The 22,268-nt window shown below is 39.4% G+C and overlaps 1 protein-coding gene across 9 annotated transcripts in view; it reads left to right on the forward strand.

Moving 5' to 3' along the window:
• PISD (phosphatidylserine decarboxylase) overlaps positions 1-22,268 on the forward strand; it is a 77,505-nt gene that overhangs the window by 33,490 nt on the left and 21,747 nt on the right. For 6 of the 9 annotated variants that reach the window (XM_077160503.1, XM_077160493.1, XM_077160502.1 and 3 more), the window contains exon 3: positions 9,218-9,393. In XM_077160503.1, coding sequence (XP_077016618.1) covers positions 9,218-9,393 — 176 coding nt within the window. Of the gene's footprint in view, positions 1-8,819; positions 8,917-9,217; positions 9,394-22,268 lie in introns of all 9 variants that reach the window. The other 3 variants (XM_077160498.1, XM_077160497.1, XM_077160499.1) reach the window with 1 other exon arrangement.

A 22,268-nucleotide genomic window follows, 5' to 3' on the forward strand; every position in this document is an offset into this window, starting at 1 on the left:
TCATTCTTTTGCATATGGATATCCAGTTCTCTAGGCACCATTTATTGAAGAGACTGTTCTGTCCCAGGTGAGTTGGCTTGACTGCCTTATCAAAGATCAAATGTCCATGGATGAGAGAGTCTATATCTGAGCACTCTATTCGATTCCATTGGTCGATATATCTATCTTTATGCCAATACCATGCTGTTTTGACCACTGTGGCTTCATAATATGCCTTAAAGTCAGGCAGCGCAAGACCTCCAGCTTCGTTTTATTTCCTCAAGATGTTTTTAGCAATTCGGGGCACCCTGCCCTTCCAGATAAATTTGCTTATTGGTTTTTCTATTTCTGAAAAATAAGTTGTTGGGATTTTGATTGGTATTGCATTGAATCTGTAAATCAATTTAGGTAGGATTGACATCTTAACTATATTTAGTCTTCCAATCCATGAACACGGTATGCCCTTCCATCTATTTAGGTCTTCTGTGATTTCTTTTAACAGTTTTTTGTAGTTTTCTTTATATAGGTTTTTTGTCTCTTTAGTTAAATTTATTCCTAGGTATTTTATTCTTTTAGATGCAATTGTAAATGGGATTCGTTTCTTGATTTCCCCCTGAGCTTGTTCATTACTAGTGTATAGAAATGCTACAGATTTTTGAATGTTGATCTTGTAACCTGCTACTTTGCTGTACTCATTTATTAGCCCTAGTAATTTTGTTGTGGATTTTTCCGAATTTTCGACGTATAGTATCATATCGTCTACAAACAGTGATAGTTTTACTTCTTCCTTTCCAATTTTGATGCCTTGTATTTCTTTTTCTTGTCTAATTGCTCTGGCTAGAACCTCCAACACGATGTTGAATAATAGTGGTGATAGTGGACATCCTTGTCTTGTTCCTGATCTTAGGGGGAAAGTTTTCAATTTTTCCCCATTGAGGATGATATTAGCTGTGGGTTTTTCATATATTCCCTCTATCATTTTAAGGAAGTTCCCTTGTATGCCTATCTTTTGAAGTGTTTTCAACAGGAAAGGATGTTGAATCTTGTCAAATGCCTTCTCTGCATCAATTGAGATGATCATGTGATTTTTCTGCTTTGATTTGTTGATATGGTGTATTACATTAATTGATTTTCTGATGTGGAACCATCCTTGCATATCTGGGATGAATCCTACTTGGTCATGATGTATAATTCTTTTAATGTGTTGTTGTATACGATTTGCTAGAATTTTATTGAGGATTTTTGCATCTGTATTCATTAGAGAGATTGGTCTGTAGTTTTCTTTTTTTGTAATATCTTTGCCTGGTTTTGGTATGAGGGTGATGTTGGCTTCATAGAATGAATTAGGCAGTTTTCCCTCCACTTCGATTTTTTTGAAGAGTTTGAGGAGAGTTGGTACTAATTCTTTCTGGAATGTTTGATAGAATTCACATGTGAAGCCATCTGGTCCTGGACTTTTCTTTTTAGGAAGCTTTTGAATGACTGCTTCAATTTCTTTACTTGTGATTGGTTTGTTGAGGTCATCTATGTCTTCTTGAGTCAAAGTTGGTTGTTCATGTCTTTCCAGGAACCCGTCCATTTCCTCTAAATTGTTGTATTTATTAGCGTAAAGTTGTTCATAGTATCCTGTTATTACCTCCTTTATTTCTGTGAGGTCAGTAGTTATGTCTCCTCTTCCATTTCTGATCTTATTTATTTGCATCCTCTCTCTTCTTCTTTTTGTCAATCTTGCTAAGGGCCCATCAATCTTATTGATTTTCTCATAGAACCAACTTCTGATCTTATTGATTTTCTCTATTGTTTTCATGTTTTCAATTTCATTTATTTCTGCTCTGATCTTTGTTATTTCTTTCCTTTTGCTTGCTTTGGGATTAGTTTGCTGTTCTTTCTCCAGTTCTTCCAAGTGGACAGTTAATTCCTGCATTTTTGCCTTTTCTTCTTTTCTGATATAGGCATTTAGGGCAATAAATTTCCCTCTTAGCACTGCCTTTGCTGCGTCCCATAAGTTTTGATATGTTGTGTTTTCCTTTTCATTCGCCTCGAGGTATTTACTAATTTCTCTTGCAATTTCTTCTTTGACCCACTTGTTGTTTAAGAGTGTGTTGTTTGCATCGGTTTAGAGGAACTGTACTAAGAAACGATGATCATCATCTATGTGATGATGTTAAGAATTACTGATTGCATATGTAGAATGGTATGATTTCTAAATGTTGGGTTAATTTCTTTTTTTCCATTAATTAAAAAAAAAAAAAAACAAAACAGTGTGTTGTTGAGCCTCCACGTGTTTGTGAATTTTCTGGCACTCTGCCTATTATTGATTTCCAACTTCATTCCTTTATGATCCGAGAAAGTGTTGTGTATGATTTCAATCTTTTTAAATTTGTTAAGACTTGGTTTGTGACCCAGCATATGGTCTATCTTTGAGAATGTTCCATGAGCACTTGAGAAAAAGGTGTATCCTGCTGTTGTGGGATGTAATGTCCTATAAATGTCTGTTAAGTCTAGCTCCTTTATAGTAATATTCAGATTCTCTATTTCTTTGTTGATCCTGTGTCTAGATGTTCTGTCCATTGATGAGAGTGGTGAATTGAAGTCTCCAACTATTATGGTATATGTGTCTATTTCCCTTTTCAGTGTTTGCAGTGTATTCCTCACGTATTTTGGGGCATTCTGGTTCGGTGCGTAAATATTTATGATTGTTATGTCTTCTTGTTTAATTGTTCCTTTTATTAGTATATAGTGTCCTTCTTTGTCTCTTTTAACTGTTTTACATTTGAAGTCTAATTTGTTGGATATTAGTATAGCCACTCCTGCTCTTTTCTGGTTATTATTTGCATGAAATATCTTTTCCCAACCTTTCACTTTCAACCTATGTTTATCTTTGGGTCTAAGATGTGTTTCCTGTAGACAGCATATAGAAGGATCCTGTTTTTTAATCCGTTCTGCCAGTCTGTGTGTTTTGATTGGGGAATTCAGTCCATTAACATTTAGTGTTATTACTGTTTGGATAATATTTTCCTCTACCGTTTTGCCTTTTGTATTATATATATCATATCTGACTTTCCTTCTTTCTACACTCTTCTCCATACCTCTCTCTTCTGTCTTTTTGTATCTGACTCTAGTGCTCCCTTTAGTATTTCTTGCAGAGCTGGTCTCTTGGTCACAAATTCTCTCAGTGACTTTTTGTCTAAGAATGTTTTAATTTCTCCCTCATTTTTGAAGGACAATTTTGCTGGACATAGGAGTCTTGGTTGGCAGTTTTTCTCTTTTAGTAATTTAAATATATCATCCCACTGTCTTCTAGCTTCCATGGTTTCTGCTGAGAAATCTACACATAGTCTTATTGGGTTTCCCTTGTATGTGATGGATTGTTTTTCTCTTGCTGATTTCAAGATCCTCTCTTTCTCTTTGACCTCTGACATTCTAACTAGTAAGTGTCTTGGAGAACGCCTATTTGGGTCTAATCTCTTTGGGGTGCGCTGCACTTCTTGGATCTGTAATTTTAGGTCTTTCATAAGAGTTGGGAAATTTTCAGTGATAATTTCTTCCATTAGTTTTTCTCCTCCTTTTCCCTTCTCTTCTCCTTCTGGGACACCCACAACACGTATGTTTGTGCGGTTCATATTGTCCTTGAGTTCCCTGATACCCTGTTCACATTTTTCCATTCTTTTCCCGATAGTTGCTGTTTCCTTTTGGAATTCAGATGTTCCATCCTCCAAATCACTAATTCTATCTTCTGTCTCTTTAAATCTATCATTGTAGGTATCCATTGTTTTTTCCATCTTTTCTACTTTATCGTTCACTTCCATAAGTTCTGTGATTTGTTTTTTTAGTTTTTCTATTTCTTCTTTTTGTTCAGCTCATGTCTTCTTTATGTCCTCCCTCAATTTATCGATTTTGTTTTTGAAGAGGTTTTCCATTTCTGTTCGTATATTCAGCATTAGTTGTCTCAGCTCCTGTGTCTCATTTGAACTATTGGTTTGTTCCTTTGACTGGGCCATATTTTCAATTTTCTGAGCGTGATCCGTTATCTTCTGCTGGCGTCTGGGCATTTAGTCAGATTTCCCTGGCTGTTGGACCCAACAAGTTGAAAGATTTTTCTGTGAAATCTCTGGGTTCTGTTTTTCTTATCCTGCCCAGTAGGTGGCGCTCGTGGCACACGTTTTTCTGCGGGTCCCACCAGTAAAAGGTGCTGTGGGTCCTTTAACTTTGGAAAACTCTCGCCGTGGGGGAGGTTTGCCAGCCGAAGCGCCTTGGAAGAGTGCCAGCCGGCCCAGGGGTCTGAACACAGGGAGTGTCGCCGGCCGCTGCAGCCCGGGAGAGTGACTGTCTGAATTTCCTAGTCGGCCCGGGGCGCCAAGTGTGGCGGGACGGCGCCAGCCGCCGCGGCCCGGGAGAGTGCACCGTTCCCAGCCTGACTGGGGAGTCACGTGTTTGGAAGGGACCCCCCCGATCACCGTTGTCTGCGGCCTGCGGATTTCCCATCCAATTCTTTCAGTTGGTCCAGGGGGCCGTGCGTGGTGGGGGCGCCAGCTTCCGCGGCTTGAGGGGACCACCTGCCCAATTCTGCGAGCTGTCCCAGGAAGGAGGAGGGTAGGGACTCCAGCCACTTGCTGCCCCGCCCAGGGAAGCCCGCGCCCCTCGGCGATCTCACCAGAGCGGGTTCTCCCAGCCAGTCAGCCGTTCCAGGATGGGGTACGCTGTCTTTTTGATCTCTGTCGTGGCTCCGGGAGCTGTTCTGTATCGTTTCTACTCCCCTAGTCACTGTTCTGGAGGAGGAAAGGTGAGGATGGCAAGGCTGTCGAGGATGGTGGCGGAGGAGCCGGTGAAGGCGGAAGAGGGCGCGGTGGTGGTTGGAGAGCCGCTGGAGTAGGAGGAGAAAGGGAAGGATAAGATGGAGGATGGAATGCCACCAGAGCAGAAGGGGAAAGAGAAGGGCAAGATGGCGGAGGGAGCGCCGCCGGTGGAGGAAGAGGAAGAGGAAGGCTAGATGGCGGCGGGAGCGCCGGCGGAGAAGGGGGAAGAGGAGGGCTAGATGACGGCGGGAGTGCCGCCGGCGGAGAAAGAGGAAGAAGAGGGCTAGACGGCGGCGGGAGCGCCGGCGGAGAAGGGGGAAGAGAAGGGCTAGATGGCGGCGGGAGCGCTGCCGGCGGAGAAATTGGAAGAGGAGGGCTATATGGCGGCGGGAGCGCCAGTGGAGAAGGGGGAAGAGGAGGGCTAGACGGCGGCGGGAGCGCCGGCAGAGCCCGTTCTTTCTTTCGTTTTTATATTTACTTTATATTATGAGAAATTTTACAGCATAAACTTTTCCTTCTCAGCCACCGCGAAGCATATTGTTCAGCGGGATTAATCACATTCACTGTGTTGTGGTACCCTCACCACTCTCCATTATTAAAACTTTCCCATTTCCCCAAACAGAAGAAAAAGAAACCCTACACCCATTTTATATTAACTCCGTGTTCTAGTTTGGTAGCTGCTGGAATGCAATATACCAGAAATGGAACGGCTTTTAACGAGGGGAATTTAATAAGTTGCTAGTTTATAGTTCTAAGGCTGAGGAGATATCCCAATTAAAACAAGTCTATAGAAATGTCCAATCAAAGGCATCCATCCAGGGAAAGATACCTTGGTTCAGGAAGGCCGATGAAGTTCAGGGTTTCTCTCTCAAGTGAGAAGGCACATAGCGAACACAGTCAGGGCTTCTCTCTTGGCTGGAAGGGCACATGGTGGACAAGGCGTCATCTGCTAGCTTTCTCTCCTGGCTTCCGGTTTTACGAAGCTCCCCAGGAGGTGTTTTCCTTCTTCATCTCCAAAGGTCGCTGGCTGGTGAACTCTCTGGTTTGTAGTGTTGCTCTCTCTGAATCTCTGATTCTCCAAAGTATTTCCTCTTTTATAGGACTCCAATAAACCAATCAAGACCCACCCAAATGGGTGGAGACATGTCATCCCTTAATGCAGTTTAACAACCATTCTTGACTGAATCACATCATCCAGGGGGATCATCTGATTACAGTTTCAAACATACAGTATTGAATAGGGATTATTCTACCTTTATGAAATGAGATTTATATTAAAACATGGCTTTTTTTAGGGGGCATACTTCCTTTCGAACCAGCACACTCCCCATTCCCCTTGCCCTGCATCCCTCACAAACTGTACTCTAATTTCTATATCTGTGACCATACATATTCTCCAGTATTTTCCAAGGGTCTTAAATTTAACATCCTAAATCCTCATTTGTTTTGATACCTAATTAACTTCAATAGCGTATACAAGCTATGCTCCTATTCCCCTATCTCCCACCTTTATGAAGTTCTTGTCACAAATTAAATGTTTATACACTATGAGTCCTGAAACACTGATTTCTCATCACATTTTATGCATTGCCTTTTAGATACTGTGAGAAGTGAAAAGTAGAATTACAAACCAAAAATACTATTTATGTTTATCCTTGTCATTACCTTTATTGGAGATCTTTTAGTTTTTCATGTTCCATCAGTCTTGTCTAATGCCCTTTCCTTTCAACCTGCAGAATTCCTTTGGCATCTCTTGAAGGGCTGGTGTAGTGGTAATGAGCTCCCTCAGTTTTATCTGTAAATGTCTTAATCTTTCCCTCAGTTTTGAAAGACAGTTTTATTGGATATGGAATTCTTGGTTTGCATTTTTTTGCTTTCAGCACTTAAAATATGCCATCCCACTGCCTTCTGCTTCTGTGGTTTCTGATGAAAATTGGCAGTTAATCTTATTAAGGCTCATTTATACATGACATGTTGCTTCTTGCTTGCAACTTTCAGATTCTCTCCATCTCTGGCATTCAGCAGTTTGATTATAATATGCTGTGGTGTGGATCTATTTGGGCTTATTGTTTGGAGTTCATAGAGTGTCTTAGATATGTATATTCATGTCTTTTGATAAATGTTGGAAGTTTACAGACATTGTTTCTTTTTCTTTTTTAACATTTTTTTTATTGTAAAGTATAACATATATACCAAAAAGGTAAAAAGAAAAAGCAGTAATTGTCAAGGTACTCTCCAAAGAAACAGTTACAAAACAGATTTCATAGTTTGATATGGGTTACCATTCTGCTATTTCACATGTTTCCTTCTAGCTGCTCCAAAACACTGGAGACTAAAAGAAATATCAGTGTAGTGATTCAGCAGTCATCTTCATTTGTTAAATGCTATCTTCTTTATTATAACTTCTCCTTCTTTGATACTTCTCCCACTCTTTGAGGGTCTTTGGGCTATACCCTTTCTAACTTTTTCATGTTGAAAAGGGGTGTTGATAATGTAGGATGGAGAATGGAATTAGTTGCTATTCTTGGAGAGGCTGGTCCCTCTGGGTTACAGGGCTTACTTCGCCTAGGCAACCTCTAGAGGTAATGGGTTTCAGGAAAGTACACTTAGTGCATATGAAACTTTTATAGAGTCTCAGAGTCTTAGGTATTTGTTAATTGCATTGTTAATAGGCATTATTAACAATTTTGGTTGGGGTTTGGCAAACTGTGGCAATTAGCAATGTCTAGCTGAAGCTTTCCTGAGAGTACCATCCAGAATAGCCTCTTGACTCCATTTGAACTCTCTTAGTCACTGATATCTTGTTTTATTACCTTTCTTTTCCCCCTTTTTGTCTAGAAGGCATTATCAAGCCCACAGTGCTGGGCCAGGCTTATCCTGGGAATCATGTCCCATGTTGTTAGGGAGACTTTCACCCCTGAATGATATGTCCTCTGTGGGGAGGAGGGTAATAGTTTTACTTGAAGAGTTGGGCTTAGAGACAGAGAGAGGCCATATCTGAACAACTAAAGAGATTTCCTACAAGCAACCCTTAGGCATAATTATAGGTAGTCTTAGCTTCTCCATTACAGAAATAAATTCCGTATGGGCAAATCTCAAAATCAAGGGCTTGCCTATTTTCTTGAGAGTCCGTAATATTTGAGAGAGTACTAGGGGTTTCCCTGATGGGAAAGTTGAACAGTTCCGTATTTTTTTCTCCAGTCCCTCAAGGGACTCTACCAATACTTTTTAATTATCAGCGCATCATAGTCTGGGATATCTCCAGATGCTACATTAATGTCTTTGAATATTCTCTCTGCCCCTTTTTCTCTCCTCCTTCTGGGACTCCTGCAATGTATACATCAGTATGCATGATGGTATCTCAAAAGCTCCTCAGGCTCTGTTCACTTTTGTTCATTCTTCCTTCCTTGTTCTCCTGAGAGTGGTTGATTTCAGTCCTTTTATTTTCAAGTTCTCTCATTCTTTTCTTTTGTGAGCTCCAATCTGCTGTGGAACCCCTCTAGGGAATTTTAAATTTCTGTTAACTGTGGACTTCAGCTCTCCTTGCTTCCTTTTTAAATTTCCATTTCTCTAAAAAAGTTTCTATCTATTGTATCCCAGATCTAATCTTCCTCATAGATGGTTTCTAATGCTTTGATTTTCTCCTTTGCCTGGGCCGTCACTTCCTCTTTCTTTGTTATGCCTTTTGGGATCTTTTATTGAAAGCTGGACATTTTGATATTTTAATGTGTTATCTCTGCAGTTTAGACTCTGAGACATCTATTCCTTAAGCTTATTTCCAGCTATGTTTATGATAGAGCTTTCCTTGAATGTCAGGAACTTAGGAATAAAGGAGGAAAAGAGAAAATACCTTTTCCAGTTTTTGCAGATTGACCTACGTGAGCTTTTTCAGGGTTTATCCATACAGTAAATTGAGTGAATAGCTTCAGGCCACTGCACAGGGGCCTCTGTGATCCTTACTGGGTCGAGTCTTGTCTTGGGCATGTGTGTGTGGCCCTGAGAATTCCCCCATTTACATGATTCCGTATGTCTTCTCTTCCTTAGGAAGCAGATTTCTCACAGTCCCAGGCACTGCACTGTGTGTCCCATAGCTTGTCCCAGGCAGTCTGACTTGACTACTCTCCTGAAGCATTCTGTAGGGGTGAGCTTAAAATCTTAAATTTTGTGACTGAATCTCGGGTGGGAGATGGGGGGCATTTTATGTTCTACAGGAAAGTTGCCAGTCCCTTACTTATATTAGAATTTGGAAACAGAAGGTCTCAATAGTGCCTCAGAAGCTTGCCCTGCCTTGTCAGATACTTCCCAGGTCTGGAAACCTTTACTGACGGCTCCTGAGGTGCATGGACTTTTCCCTGTTCTCTTGATGCCATGTTTGCATGACCCTTCCATGTCCTTGTGTCTCTAGGTTCAAAATTCTCTTGTTCTGTTTTTTTTTGTTACAGATGCCAGAAAAGTCCACACTGCCTCTGTCCGGTCCTTGTTCCGGCTGCGCCCCTTGCCCATTCTGTTGGCCACAGGTGGCGGGTATGCAGGGTACCGGCAGTATGAGAAGTACAGGGAGCAAGAGCTGGAGAAGCTGGGATTGGAGATTCCACCCAAACTTGCTGGTCACTGGGAGGTAGGAATAAGATGCTGCAACCACTTTGAGTTCCCAAACAACACTGCTGTTTGTTGCTTTGTAAAGTGCCCCAAAGCTAAAATGTTTGAAAAAGTGAAATTTACCTTCTTAGAACTCATGTCTCTGGTGAGTTTTTGGCCAGATATGGAAGCAATACCTTTGCTGTTGTATCAGACTTCCTTTCTGCTTCCATACCTGCCACTGGTCTCCTCAGGGGCTCCGAGAGGACATTTTTTGCTGCTTGAAATACTCAATGTTCACGCCATATATTGGTGCCAATATCTTGGTCATTCATGCCTTCTTGGTCTGAGTTTGAGCTGGAACTGTTGGACTTTTGTGATGTGGATTAGTACTCACTAGGAACCAGCTTGAAATAATCAGATTCTTTTATCATCATTGCCCACAGTGCCTCACAATTGGGCCGCCTGCATTGTCGTTGAACCAGGTGTGATGTATCAGAGACAGTCTTACTGTTCTGTGCCTCCCATGGCCCAGGACAATGCCTGACTCAAAGGTTATGTTCAGTAAATGTCAGAATTGAATATAAAAGTTGTAAGTTTAAAATTTGTCTTCTGTTTAGCTGTAATACAGCAAATGAAAAATCTGAACCATCAAAGGACCCGCCATAGGTCTTCATAGCCTAGGCCAAAGAAGTGGTCAAGTAAGACTTCATTGTATTTTGAAATATGAATTTGAGTTTCCTTGTGATCCACCCCATATCGTTAGCCATTCAACTGAATGTAATCTAGTAGGAAATTTGAGGGCCAGGGTGTGGTGGGGGTGGGAGGCAGGTAGTGTCTGAAGGCAAGGGGCAGTCCTCAGCAGCTGTGTGAACTTGCACAGGTGCTGTAAGCATGTTGGACTAGAACATGCTTCTGAGGCTCCTTCCAGCCCTAACATAATTTGTTTAGGTATCCTTGTTGGTATTGGCATTATATGCTTTGTGGTAGACTTCCTTCCAAAATCCTTTTTGGGCTCTTTTCCTCAAGTAGAATCCAATGTAAGGGTTTCTAACAATTCTGTGGAACTATGACTTAGTCAGCTGGCCATACAAATCCAGATGTTTCTCTTACCCTAAGAGATGCCTACCTGTCCGTGTGTCTTCTCTTTGACCTGTTCATATACCTTTAACGTTATAATAACCTACCCCAGACAGGAAAAAAGAGATTTCCTGGTGAACTGGCTTTAAGTTAGATACTTTTCTTTTGCTTTAGTAAAATGGCCATAGAACCACTCCTGGATTGCCAAGTTAGATTTGAACACTTCATTTTAATAAAAGGGGGATGGTCTGGACTCAGTTGACATAAGATTTGAAAGAAGGGAGGAAAGGCACCAGGTGGTTAGAAGGAGAGTCTTCCACCGGTAGGTAGAGGCCTCAGCATAATCCCACCCGTGGCCCCATCTCATTGCTCCCATCTCATGTGCAAAAGGGGAGTTGGGAAATTTGGTGGTTTTCAAATCTGGCTGACCCTCAGAATTGTTGAGGCGCTCTAAAAATTATAGATTCTTTGTTTCATCCCTGAAGATTTAGAAAGTCTGGGTATATGATTGGTGAAAAGCTCCCTGTGTGATTCTGTTGACCATTCAAGTTTGGGGAACCATGGGCAGATGAGCTGTAAGTTTCTCTTCTAGGCTTTGAGTTTTTTGTTTGTTTGTTTTAATTTTACTGTGGATGTAAATAAAGTATGCCCTTTTTTTTCAATTATTTTAATAATATTCTATTGAGAAATCTTCACACACATACTGTCCATACATGGTGTAGAATTAGTGGCTCACAATATCATCACATAGTTGTATATTTATCACCATGATCATTTATTTATTTATTTATTTTTAAAAAATTTTTTATTAATTAAAAAAATTACAAGACAAAAACATTCCCAACATATACACTCAGCAATTCATAATATCATCACATAATTGCATATTCATCATCATGATCATTTCCCAGAACATTAGCATCAATTCAGAAAAAGAAATAAAAAGACAATAGAAAAATATAACAAACAGCAAAAAAAAAATTTAACAGGCCATACCCCTTACTGATCCCTTTCATTGATCACTAAAACTAAATCTGTTTTAACATTTGTTCCCCCTATTATTTATTTTTATTCCATATGTTCCTCTCATCTGTTGACAAGGTAGATAAAAGGAGCATCAGACACAAGGTTTTCACAGTCACACAGTCACATTGTGAAAGCTATATCATTTTACAATCATCACCAAGAAACATAGCTACTGGAACACAGCTCTACATTTTCAGGCCGTTCCCTCCAGCCTCTCCATTACATCTTGGATAACAAGGTGATATCTACTTAATGCGTAAGAATAACCTCCAGGATAACCTCTCGACTCTGTTTGGAATCTCTCAGCCATTGACACTTTGTCTCATTTCACTCTTCCCCCTTTTGGTCAAGAAGGTTTCTCAATCCCTTGATGCTAAGTCTCAGCTCATTCTAGGGTTTTTCTCAATCCCTTGATGCTGAATCTCAGCTCATTCTGGGATTTCTGTCCCACACTGCCAGGAAAATCCACACCCCTGGTAGTCATGTCCCACGTAGACAGGGGGAGGGTGGTGAGTCTGCTTGCTGTGTTGGCTGGAGAGGGAGGCCACATCTGAGCAACAAAAGAGGTTCTCTTGGGGGTGACTCTTAGGCTTAATTTTAAGTAGGCTTGACCTATCCCCTGTGGGGTTAAGTTTCATATGAACAAATCCCAAGACTGGGGGCTCAGCCTATAGCTTTGGTTGTCCACACTGCTTGTGAGAATATCAAGAATTCAACTTGGGGAAGTTGAGTTTTCCCCCGTTCTCACCATTCCCCAAAGGGGACTTTGCAAATACTTTTCCATTCACTGATCAGATCACTCTGGGATTCATCAGGGCATCACCTGGACAAACCAACAAAATCTCATGTCCTATACAAAGTTCCATGTACTTAAGGGGTTCAATCAACTATCTACATATGTTATATTAGGAGATGCACTAGTCAAAGTATAGATTTGTACCAAATAAACATTTTTTGCTTTAGCCTCACACATTAGTTGAATTAAATACCATCTATTTTCAGCATACTGCAGTAATGACATTCTTTTGTTCTTCCTCATGCAAAAACATTTTTTAAATTTGTACGTTTAGTCACTATCATTATACACTCTAGGCATTCTAGTTTTAATGGCTTCAAATTACCAAGCCCTGGTGTCTGAATTCCTTGATGGAGGGATCCCACCTGGGTGGGGCTTCACCCCTCCCCTGGGGAAGGCACAGTTTCCAGACAAGCCCCCAAAAGAGCTCACTTCTGCCTATGCCTGGGGCAGTTGCAGCCTGAAAAGTCCTGTCGCTGTATCCAGAGGCAGTCAAGCCTTTTTAGATACACAGCTACAAAAACCTGTTTCCTTCTTTTTTTTCCCCCCTTTTTCTGTCAGTCCTGCCCCTTTGGCGCCGGGGCAAAAATGAGCAACCTCTGCTTTGATCAGGTTCACCTAAGCTGGGGGCCTATTTTTAGTAGTCAGAATTTGTTAATTAGTTCCACAATTGGCGTTTGATTGTGCCCAGTCCCTGCTGCTGGTAAAGTCCTTTCCTTTCCCCTCTGGGAAGCAGCCTGTGGCGGAGGGAAGCTGGCCGCCGCATCTTTGGGAACTCACAGTTCTGGGGGGTGCTCGCAGCTGGTCCAGGTGGTCCAGACTGGGGTACGCTGTGTGTCCGGTCACCATCATGGCTCCGGGAGCTGTTCTGTACTGTTTGTGGTTATTTAATGATTGTTCTGGAGGACGAACTAAAATGCGCATGTTGTTAAGCCACCATCTTGACCCGGTGCCTTTTTTAAATGTGTAATTTAGTGGCATTAATTACATTCACAGTGTTGTATAGCCATCACCGGAACTTTTTATCTCCCCCACAACAGAAACTGTGCCCATTAAGCAATAATACCCCATTAATTTGCTCTATCCTCTTGTAACCTGTTACTTTCTCATTCTAGGTATTTCATGTAAATGGACCCCTATAATAATTGTCCCTTTTAAAAAAAATTTATTTATTAATTAAAAAAATTTAACCAATAAAACATTAACATATATAATCAGTAATTCACAATATCATCACTTAGTTGCATTATTCATCATTTCTTAGAACATTTGCATCAATTCAGAAAAAGAAATAAAAAGAAAATAGAAAAAGAAATAAAAAGAAAAAAAAGATTATACCTACCATACCCCTTACCACTCACTTTCATTGATCACTAGAATTTCTAACTAAATTTATTTTAGCATTTGTTCCCCCATTATTTATTTTTATTCCATATGTTCTACTCCTTTGTTGACAAGGTAGATAAAAGGAGCATCAGACACAAGGTTTTCACAATCACACAGTCACATTGTGAAAGATATATTATTATTCAGTCATCCTCGAGCAACATGGCTACTGGAACACAGCTCTACATTTTCAGGCAGTTCCCTACAGCCTCTCCATTACACCTTGAAAAACAAGGTGATATCTACTTAATGCGTAAGAATAACCTCCAGGATAACCTCTCAACTCTGTTTGGAATCTCTCAACCATTGACACTTTGTCTCATTTCACTCTTCCCCCTTTTGGTGGAGAAGGTTTTCTCAATCCCTTGATGCTAAGTCTCAGCTCATTCTAGGGTTTTTCTCAATCCCTTGAAGTTGGGTCTCAGCTCATTCTAGGATTTCTGTCCCATGTTGCCAGGAAGGTCCACACCCCTGGGAGTCATGTCCCATGTAGATAGGGGGAGGGTGGTGAGATTGCTTGTTGTGTTGGCTGGAGAGAGAGGCCACATCTGAGCAACAAAAGAGGCTCTCTTGGGGGTGACCCTTAGGCCTAAATTTTAAGTAGACTTGACCTATCCTTTATTTGGTTAAGTTTCATATGAACAAACCCCAAGACTGGGGTCTCAGCCTGTAGCTTTGGTTGTCCACACTGCTTGTGAGAATATCAAGAATTCACCTGGGGGAAGTTGAATTTCTCCCCGTTCCCACCGTTCTCCAAAGGGGGCTTTGCAAATACTTTCCCACTCACTGATCGAATCACTCTGGAATTCATCGGGGCATCACTCTGGACAAACCCACAAAATCTCATGTCCTGCCTGAGGTTCCAAGTACTTATGGTGTACAATCAAACTATCTACATAAGTTATATTAGGAAATGCACTAGTCAAAATATAAATTTTGTACCAAATAAACATTTTTTGCTGTAGTCTCACACATAAGGTGACATTTATGCAGCTCGAACAAGAATTCAGTAGACTGCCCATTTATTATACTCCTAAGTAGCCCATGATTGACTAGCCAATGCCACAAATTTCTGCGGATCCGATTGTTCTGATTCCTGCTTTTAATTAATATTAAAATATTAATTTTAAAATGTCACCTTATGTGTGAGACTACAGCAAAAAATGTTTATTTGGTACAAAATTTATATTACCATCTGTTTTCAGCACCCTGTAGTAATGACATTCCTTTGTTCTTCCTCATGCAAAAACATTTTTAAAATTTGTACATTTAGTCACTATTATTATACACTCTAGGCATTTCTATATTATACCATCTCAATCTTTAGCATCTATCTTTCTTTCTGGTTTCATTTATGTCCCCAGTCCTCCTCCCTCTATCATTCTACATGCAGCTTCATTCGGTGTTTTAACATAATTGTATTACAGTTAGGTAGTATTGTGCTGTCCATTTTCTGAGTTTTTGTATTCAGTCCTGTTGCACAGTCTGTATCCCTTTAGCTCCAGTTACCCAATATCTTACCCTATTTCTATCTCCTGATGGTCTCTGTTACTAACAAAATATTCCAAGTTTATTCACTAATATCAGTTCATATCAGTGAGACCATACAGTATTTGTCCTTTTGTTTTTGGCAAGTCTCACTCAGCATAATGTTCTCAAGGTCCATTCATGTTGTTACATACTTGATAACTTTATTCTGTCTTAAAGCTGCATAATATTCTGTCATATGTGTATACCACAGTTTGTTAAGCCACTTGTCTGTTGATGGACATTTTGGCTGTTTCCATCTCTTTGCAACTGTAAATAATGCTGTTATAAACATTGGTGTGCAAATGTCCATTTGTGTCTTTGCCCTTATGTTCTCTGAGTAGATACCTAGCAGTGTATGCTACTATATTACCTTGCTGGGTCATATGATAATTCTATATTCAGCTTTTTCAGGAACTGCCAAACTGCCTTCCACAGCAGTTGCACCATATGACATTCCCACCAACAGTGAATAAGTGTGCCTCTTTCTCCACATCCTCTCCAGCACTTGTCATTTTCTGTTTTGTTGATAATGGCCATTCTGGTGGGTGTGAGATGATATCTTGTTGTGGTTTTGATTTGCATTTCTCTAATGGCCAGGGATGTTGAGCATCTCTTCATGTGCCGTTTGTCCATTTGTATTTCCTCTTCTGAGAAGTGTCTGTTCAAGTCTTTTTCCCATTTTGTAATTGGATTGGCTGTCTTTTTGTTGTTGAGTTGAACAATCTCTTTATAAGTTCTGGATACTAGACCTTTATCTGGTATGTCATTTCCAAATATTTTCTTTCATTGTGTAGGCTGTCTTTTACTTTCTAGATGAAGTTCTTTGATGCACAAAAGTGTCTAATTTTGAGGAGTTCCCATTTATTTCTTTCTTTCTTCGGTGCTCTTGCTTTGGTGTAAGGTCTATAAAACCGCTTCCAATTATAAGATTATATTTCCCTACGTTTTCCTCTGTTTTATGGTCTTAGACCTAATGTTTAGATCTTTGATCCATTTTGAGTTAACTTTTGTATAGGGTGTGAGATATGGATACTCTTTCATTCTTTTGCATATGGATATCCAGTTCTCTAGGCACCATTTATTGAAGAGACTATTCTGTCCCGGGTGAGTTGACTTGACTGCCTTATCAAAGATCAAATGTCTATAAATGAGAGAATAATTGTCCTTTGATGTCTAGCTTATTTCACTTAGCATAATGTTTTCAAGGTTTGTCCATGTAGCATATATGAGAATTTCATTCCCTAAAAAAAATTTTTTTTTAAATAGCTAGAAGACTTAATTCTCTTTTTATGGCCGAATAATACTCCATTGTATGTATATACCACATTTTGTTTGTCCATTCATCTGTTGCTGACAGTTAGGTTGTTTTTACCTTTTGGCTATTGTGAATAAGGCTGCTATGAACATTGGTGTACAAGTATCTTTTGAGTCTGTGCTTTCATTTCTTTTGGGTATATACCTGTTCTAGTTTGCTAGCTGGTAGAATGCAATATACCAGAAATAGAATGGCTTTTAAAAAGGGGAATTTAATAAGTTATGAGTTTACAGTTCTAAGGCCCTGAAAATGTCCCAATTAAAGCAAGTCTTTAGAAATGTCTAATTGAAGGCATCCAGGGAAAGATACCTTGATTCAAGAAGGCCGATAAAGTTCAGGATTTCTCTCTTAAGTGGAAAGGCACATGGTGAATAGTCAGGGTTTCTCTCTTATCTGCAGAGCCACATGGCAAACACAGGCACATCTACTGGCTTGCTCTCTAGGCCTCTTGTTTCATGAAGCTCCCTGGGAGGCATTTTCCTTCTTCATCTCCAGAGGTTGCTGGCTGGTGACTCTCTGCTTCTCATGGCTGTGTCGTGCTGAAGCTTTCTCCAAAATACTTCTTTTATGGGATTCCAGTAAACTAATCAAGACCCACACAGAATGGGTGGAGACACGTCTCCATCTAATCAAGTTTAATACCCATAATTGATTGAGTCACATGTCCATGGCGATAACCTAATCAAGTTTCCAGCTGAATAGGGATTAGAAGAAATGGCTGCCTTTACAAAATGGGAATAGGATTACAACATGACTTTTCTAGGGTACATAGATCCTTTGAAACCAGCACAGTTCTACTAAAAGTGGAATTGCTGAGTCATGTTAATTCCATGTTTAACCTTTTGAAAAACCATTAAACTTTTCTCCAGGAGCTGTGCAATTTTACATTCCTACCAGCAATGTATGCATCCTGGGCAACACTTATTTTCCTTTTTTTGAGAAATAGCCATCCTAGTAGGTGTGAAATGGCCTCTTGTGATTTTGATTTACATCTCTCTAATGACTAATGATGTTGAACACTTCTTCATGTGCTTATTGGCCATTTGTATATGTTCTTGGGGGAAATGTCTATTCATATCCTATGCTCAGTTTTTTTTTATTGTGAAAAATATCATATATACAAAAAAGCAATAAGTTTCAAAGCACATCACAACAGTTAGTCGTCGAACAGATTTCAGAGTTGGTGTGGGTTACAATTGCACAATTTTAGGTTTTTACTTCTAGCTGCTCCAAAACACTGGAAATGAAAAAAATAACATAATGATTCAGCAGTCATACTCATTTATTAAATCTTATCTTCTCTGTTAAAACTCTACCTACTCTTTTGATCTTTCTCCCACTCTTTAGGGCTATTTGGATCCTGCCCATTCTAACTTTTTCATGTTGCAAGGGGCTATTGATAATGTGGGATAAAGGGATGTAACTAGTTGATGCTCTGGAGAGACTGGCCCCTCTGGGTTTCAGGATTTATCTGGCTTTGCTCAGGTTTTTTGTTTGTTTGTTTTTGTCTTTTTGTATGCTGTATGGTGGGGTCACATTTTGTTATTTTTCCATGTGAGTGTTCCGTTATTGTAGCATAGTTTGTTGAATTTTTGTTTGTTTGTTTGTTTTTTGGAAAGTGCACGGATTGGGAACTGAACCCAGGTCTCCTGCATGGCAGGCAAGAATTCTAGCACTGAACCACCCTTTGTACCCCCTTTTGCTCATTTCTAATTGGCTTGTCTGTCTTTTTGTTGTTGAGTTGTAAGAGTTCTATATGTATTCTGAATAGTAAATCCTTATAGGATATTTGAGGAACAATTATTATTGTTTTGATAATGTCCTTTGCGCAAAAGTTTACATTTTTAGTGTAAATTTTTTTTGAGAAGTTGTAGGTTTACAGAAAAATCATACATAAAGAATAGAGTTCCAGTGTTCTCCACAACATGCTGTTTTCCCAATTAATACTTTGCATTAATGTGGTCCTTTGTTACAATCGATGAAGCAGTATTATTATAATTATACTATTAACTATAGTCCATAGTTTGCATTAGGTTTCACTGTATTTTATAGATCTGTAGTTTTTAAAAGTTTTATTCTAGTAAATATGTATAACCTAAATTTTCCCCTTTTTACCACATTCAAACATTTAGTTTACTGGTTTTAATTATGTTGACAATGTTTTACCATCTCTCACATCTATTACCAAAACTTTTCTATCCATCACCTCAGACAGAAACTCTACACCTATTAAGTATTAACAGCCCATTCCCTACCACCGCCTTTGTCTCTGGCTACCTATGTTTTAGTTTCTGACTGTGGATTTCCATATTCTGATTATATCATATAAGTGAGGTGTGCCGGTTTGAAAAAGTTATGTACCCTACAAAAGCCATGTTTTAATCCTAATCTCATTTTGTAAAAGCAGCCCTCTTCAGTACTGTATGTTTGAAACTGTAATTAGATCATCTCCCTGGAGATGTGACTCAGTCAAGAGTGGTAGTTAAGCTGGATTGGGCAGAGGCATGTCTCCACACTTTCCAGGAGGGTCTTGATTAGTTTATTGGAATCCTATAAAAGGAAACATTTTGGAGAAAGCAGGAGAATCTGAGAGAACAGAGAATGCCACAGCACCATGAAGCAGAGAGTACACCAGCCAGCGGCTTTTGGAGATGAAGAAGGAAAATGCCTCCCTGGGAGCTGCAAAGAAAGTTAGCAGATGATGCCATGTTCACCATGTGCCTTTCCACTTGAGAGAGAAACCTTGAACTTCATTGGCCTTCTTGAACCAAGGTATCTTCCCTGGATGCCTTAGTTTGGACATTTCTATAGACTTGTTCTAATTGAGACATTTTCTTGGTCTTAGAACTGTAAACTAGCAAATTATTAAATTCTCCTTTTTAAAAGCCATTCCAATTTTGGTATATTGCATTCTGGCAGCTAGCAAACTAGAACATGAGGTCATACATTATTTGTTCTTTTGTGTCTGGCTTATTTTACTCAACATGATGTCTTCAAGGTGTCATCCATGTTGTTGGATGTACCAGAACTTCGTTCCATTTTCACAGCTGAATAACATTCCATTGTGTGTATATACCACATTTTATTTATCCATTCATCTGTTGATGGACACTTGGGTTGTTCTGTCTTTTGGCTGTTATGAATAATGCTGCTTGTGCAAATGTCTGTTTGAGTCCCTACCTTTCGTTCTTTTGGGTATATACCAAGAAGTAGAATGCTGGGTCATATAGTAATTCTATATTTAGTTTTGTGAGGATCCAAAGTGGCCGTACCATTTTACATTCCCACCAACAGTGAACTACTATTCATATTTCTCCACATTCTGTTCAACACTTGTTTTCTGTTTTGTTTTGTTTTTAATAGCCATTCTAGCGGATTTAAAATGGTATCTTATTGTGCTTTTGATTTTGCATTTCCCTAGTGACTAGTGATGCTGAACATCATTTTCTGTGCTTATTGGCCATTTGTGTATCTTCTTTGGAAAAATGTTTATTCAAATCTTTTGCCTATATTTTAGTTGGATTGTCTTTTTGTTGAGTTGTAGGAGGTCTTTATGTATTCTAGATATTAAACCCTATTGGATATATGGTTCCAATTATTTTTCCCATTCTGTAGATTGTCTTTTTACTTACATGTTAAAGTCCTTTGTACAAAGGTTTTTTTTTTTAATTATTATTAATTTTTTAAAGTAGAAAAGTTGTGAGTTTATAAGAACAATCATGCATAGAATACAGGATTTCCTTATAGCACCTTATTATTAACAACACCTTGCCGTGGTGTGGTACAGTTGTTACAATTGATGAAAGCACATTTTTATAATTGTCCTATTAACTACTGTTCATGGTTTAACTCAGAGTTCACTGGGTAGTGCAGTTTCATGGATTTTTTTGTTTCATTTTTGTCCTATTTGATGAAGTCCCATTTATCTGGTTTTCTTTTTTCGCTCATACTTTTGGTGTAAAGTCCAAGAAACCATTCCCTAACAACATCCTGAAGATGCTTCCTCATGTTTCCTTCTAGGAGTTTTATAATTGTTCTCATATTTAGATCTTTGATCTGTTTTGAGTTAATTTTTGTATACGGTGTGAGATAGGCATCCACATTCATTCTTTTGCACATGGATATCCATTTTTTTCCCCAGCTTATTTGGTGAAGAGATGGATCCCCGTTGTGCAGTCTTGGCACCCATGTAAAAATCAGTTGGCCAAAATATGAGGGTTTATTTAGGAACTCTGAATTCAATTCATTTCATTTATATGTCTGTCCTTGTGCCAGTGACATTGTGTTTTGATTCCTGTAGCTTTGTAATTAGTTTTGAAATCAGCAACCTTGTTCTTTAGGATTGTTTTGGCTATTTGGATCCCTTGCAGTTCTATATAAATTTGAAGATTAGCGTTTCCATTTCTGCCTAAAATTCCGCTGAAATTTTTATGGGGATTGCATTGAATTTTTTTTTCTTTTTTTAAAAATTATTTGTTTTTTTTGATATATATTACATATTCACATACCATGTAATCATCCAAAGTGTACAATCAGTGGTTCACAATATTATCATATAGCTGTGCATTATCATCACAATAGATTTTTTTTCTGTGTGTGAAAAATAACATATGCCTGTTTGAATCCATGGTTAACCCCAGAGAAGCCATGTCCTTTCATCTTTATTCAGTATTGCTGGCTGGGAGCATTTTTATTGTTCCCATGGAGTTGTGACCCACCCAGTTGTAGGTGGTAACTTTTGATCAGATGGCTTCCGTGGAGTTGTGACTCCACCCATTAATTGTTTAAAAGAGTAAACATTTTGGAGAGAGTCCCTTTTTAGAGCCAAGCAGAGCCACAAGGTTGAGAGAACCACAGAGACCACCAGCCAGCGATCTTTGGAGATAAAAAAGGAGAACGCCCCTGGGGGGGAGCTTCATAAAACAGAAAGCCAGGAGAGAAAATAGCATACTGTCACCATGTTCACCACATGCCTTTCCAGTTGAGAGAGAAACGCTCAACCCATTGGCCTCTCTTGAGTGAAGGTAACCTCTTCTTTGTGCCTTAATTTGGACATTTTTATAGCCTTGCTTTAATTGGGATATTTTCTTGGTCTTTGTAAACTAGCAACTTACTAAATTCCCCTTTTTAAAAACCATTCCATTTCTGGTATATTGGATTTTGGCAGCTAGCAAGCTAGAGCAATATATATGCAAAAAAGCAATGCATATCACAATTAGTTGTGGAACAAATTTCAGAGTTTGGTATCGGTTACCGTTCCACAATTTTAGGTTTTTACTTCTAGCTGCTCCAAAGCACTGGAGACTAAAATAATTATCAATATAATGATTCAGCAGTTATACTCCTTTGTTAAACCCTACCTTCTCTGTATAACTCCAGCATCTTTGATCATTCTCCCATAGCTCAGATACTGTTTTTATGTTGGAAGGGGCTGTTGATGATATAGGATAGTGAGCAGGATGGAGATAGTTGATGTTCTGGAGAGGCTGGCTCCTCTGCATTTCAGAACTTTTCTGGTCCAGGGACCCATCTGGAAGTTGTAGGTTTCTGAAAAGTTACCTAGTGCATGGAATCTTTGTAGACTCTTTTATAACACCCCAGGTGTTCTTTAGGACAGGCAGGAATGGTTTTGGTTGGGGTTTGGCAAGTTATGCTAGGTAGCAGTGTCAAACTGAAGCTTGCATAAGAGTGACCTCCAGAGTAGCCTCTTGACTCTATTGAAACTCTCTCAGCCATTGATACCTTATTTATTATACTTCTTTTCCCCCTTTTGGTTAGGATT

Source organism: Tamandua tetradactyla, chromosome 5 (genome assembly GCF_023851605.1).
Source record: "Tamandua tetradactyla isolate mTamTet1 chromosome 5, mTamTet1.pri, whole genome shotgun sequence".
Lineage (NCBI taxonomy): Eukaryota > Metazoa > Chordata > Mammalia > Pilosa > Myrmecophagidae > Tamandua > Tamandua tetradactyla.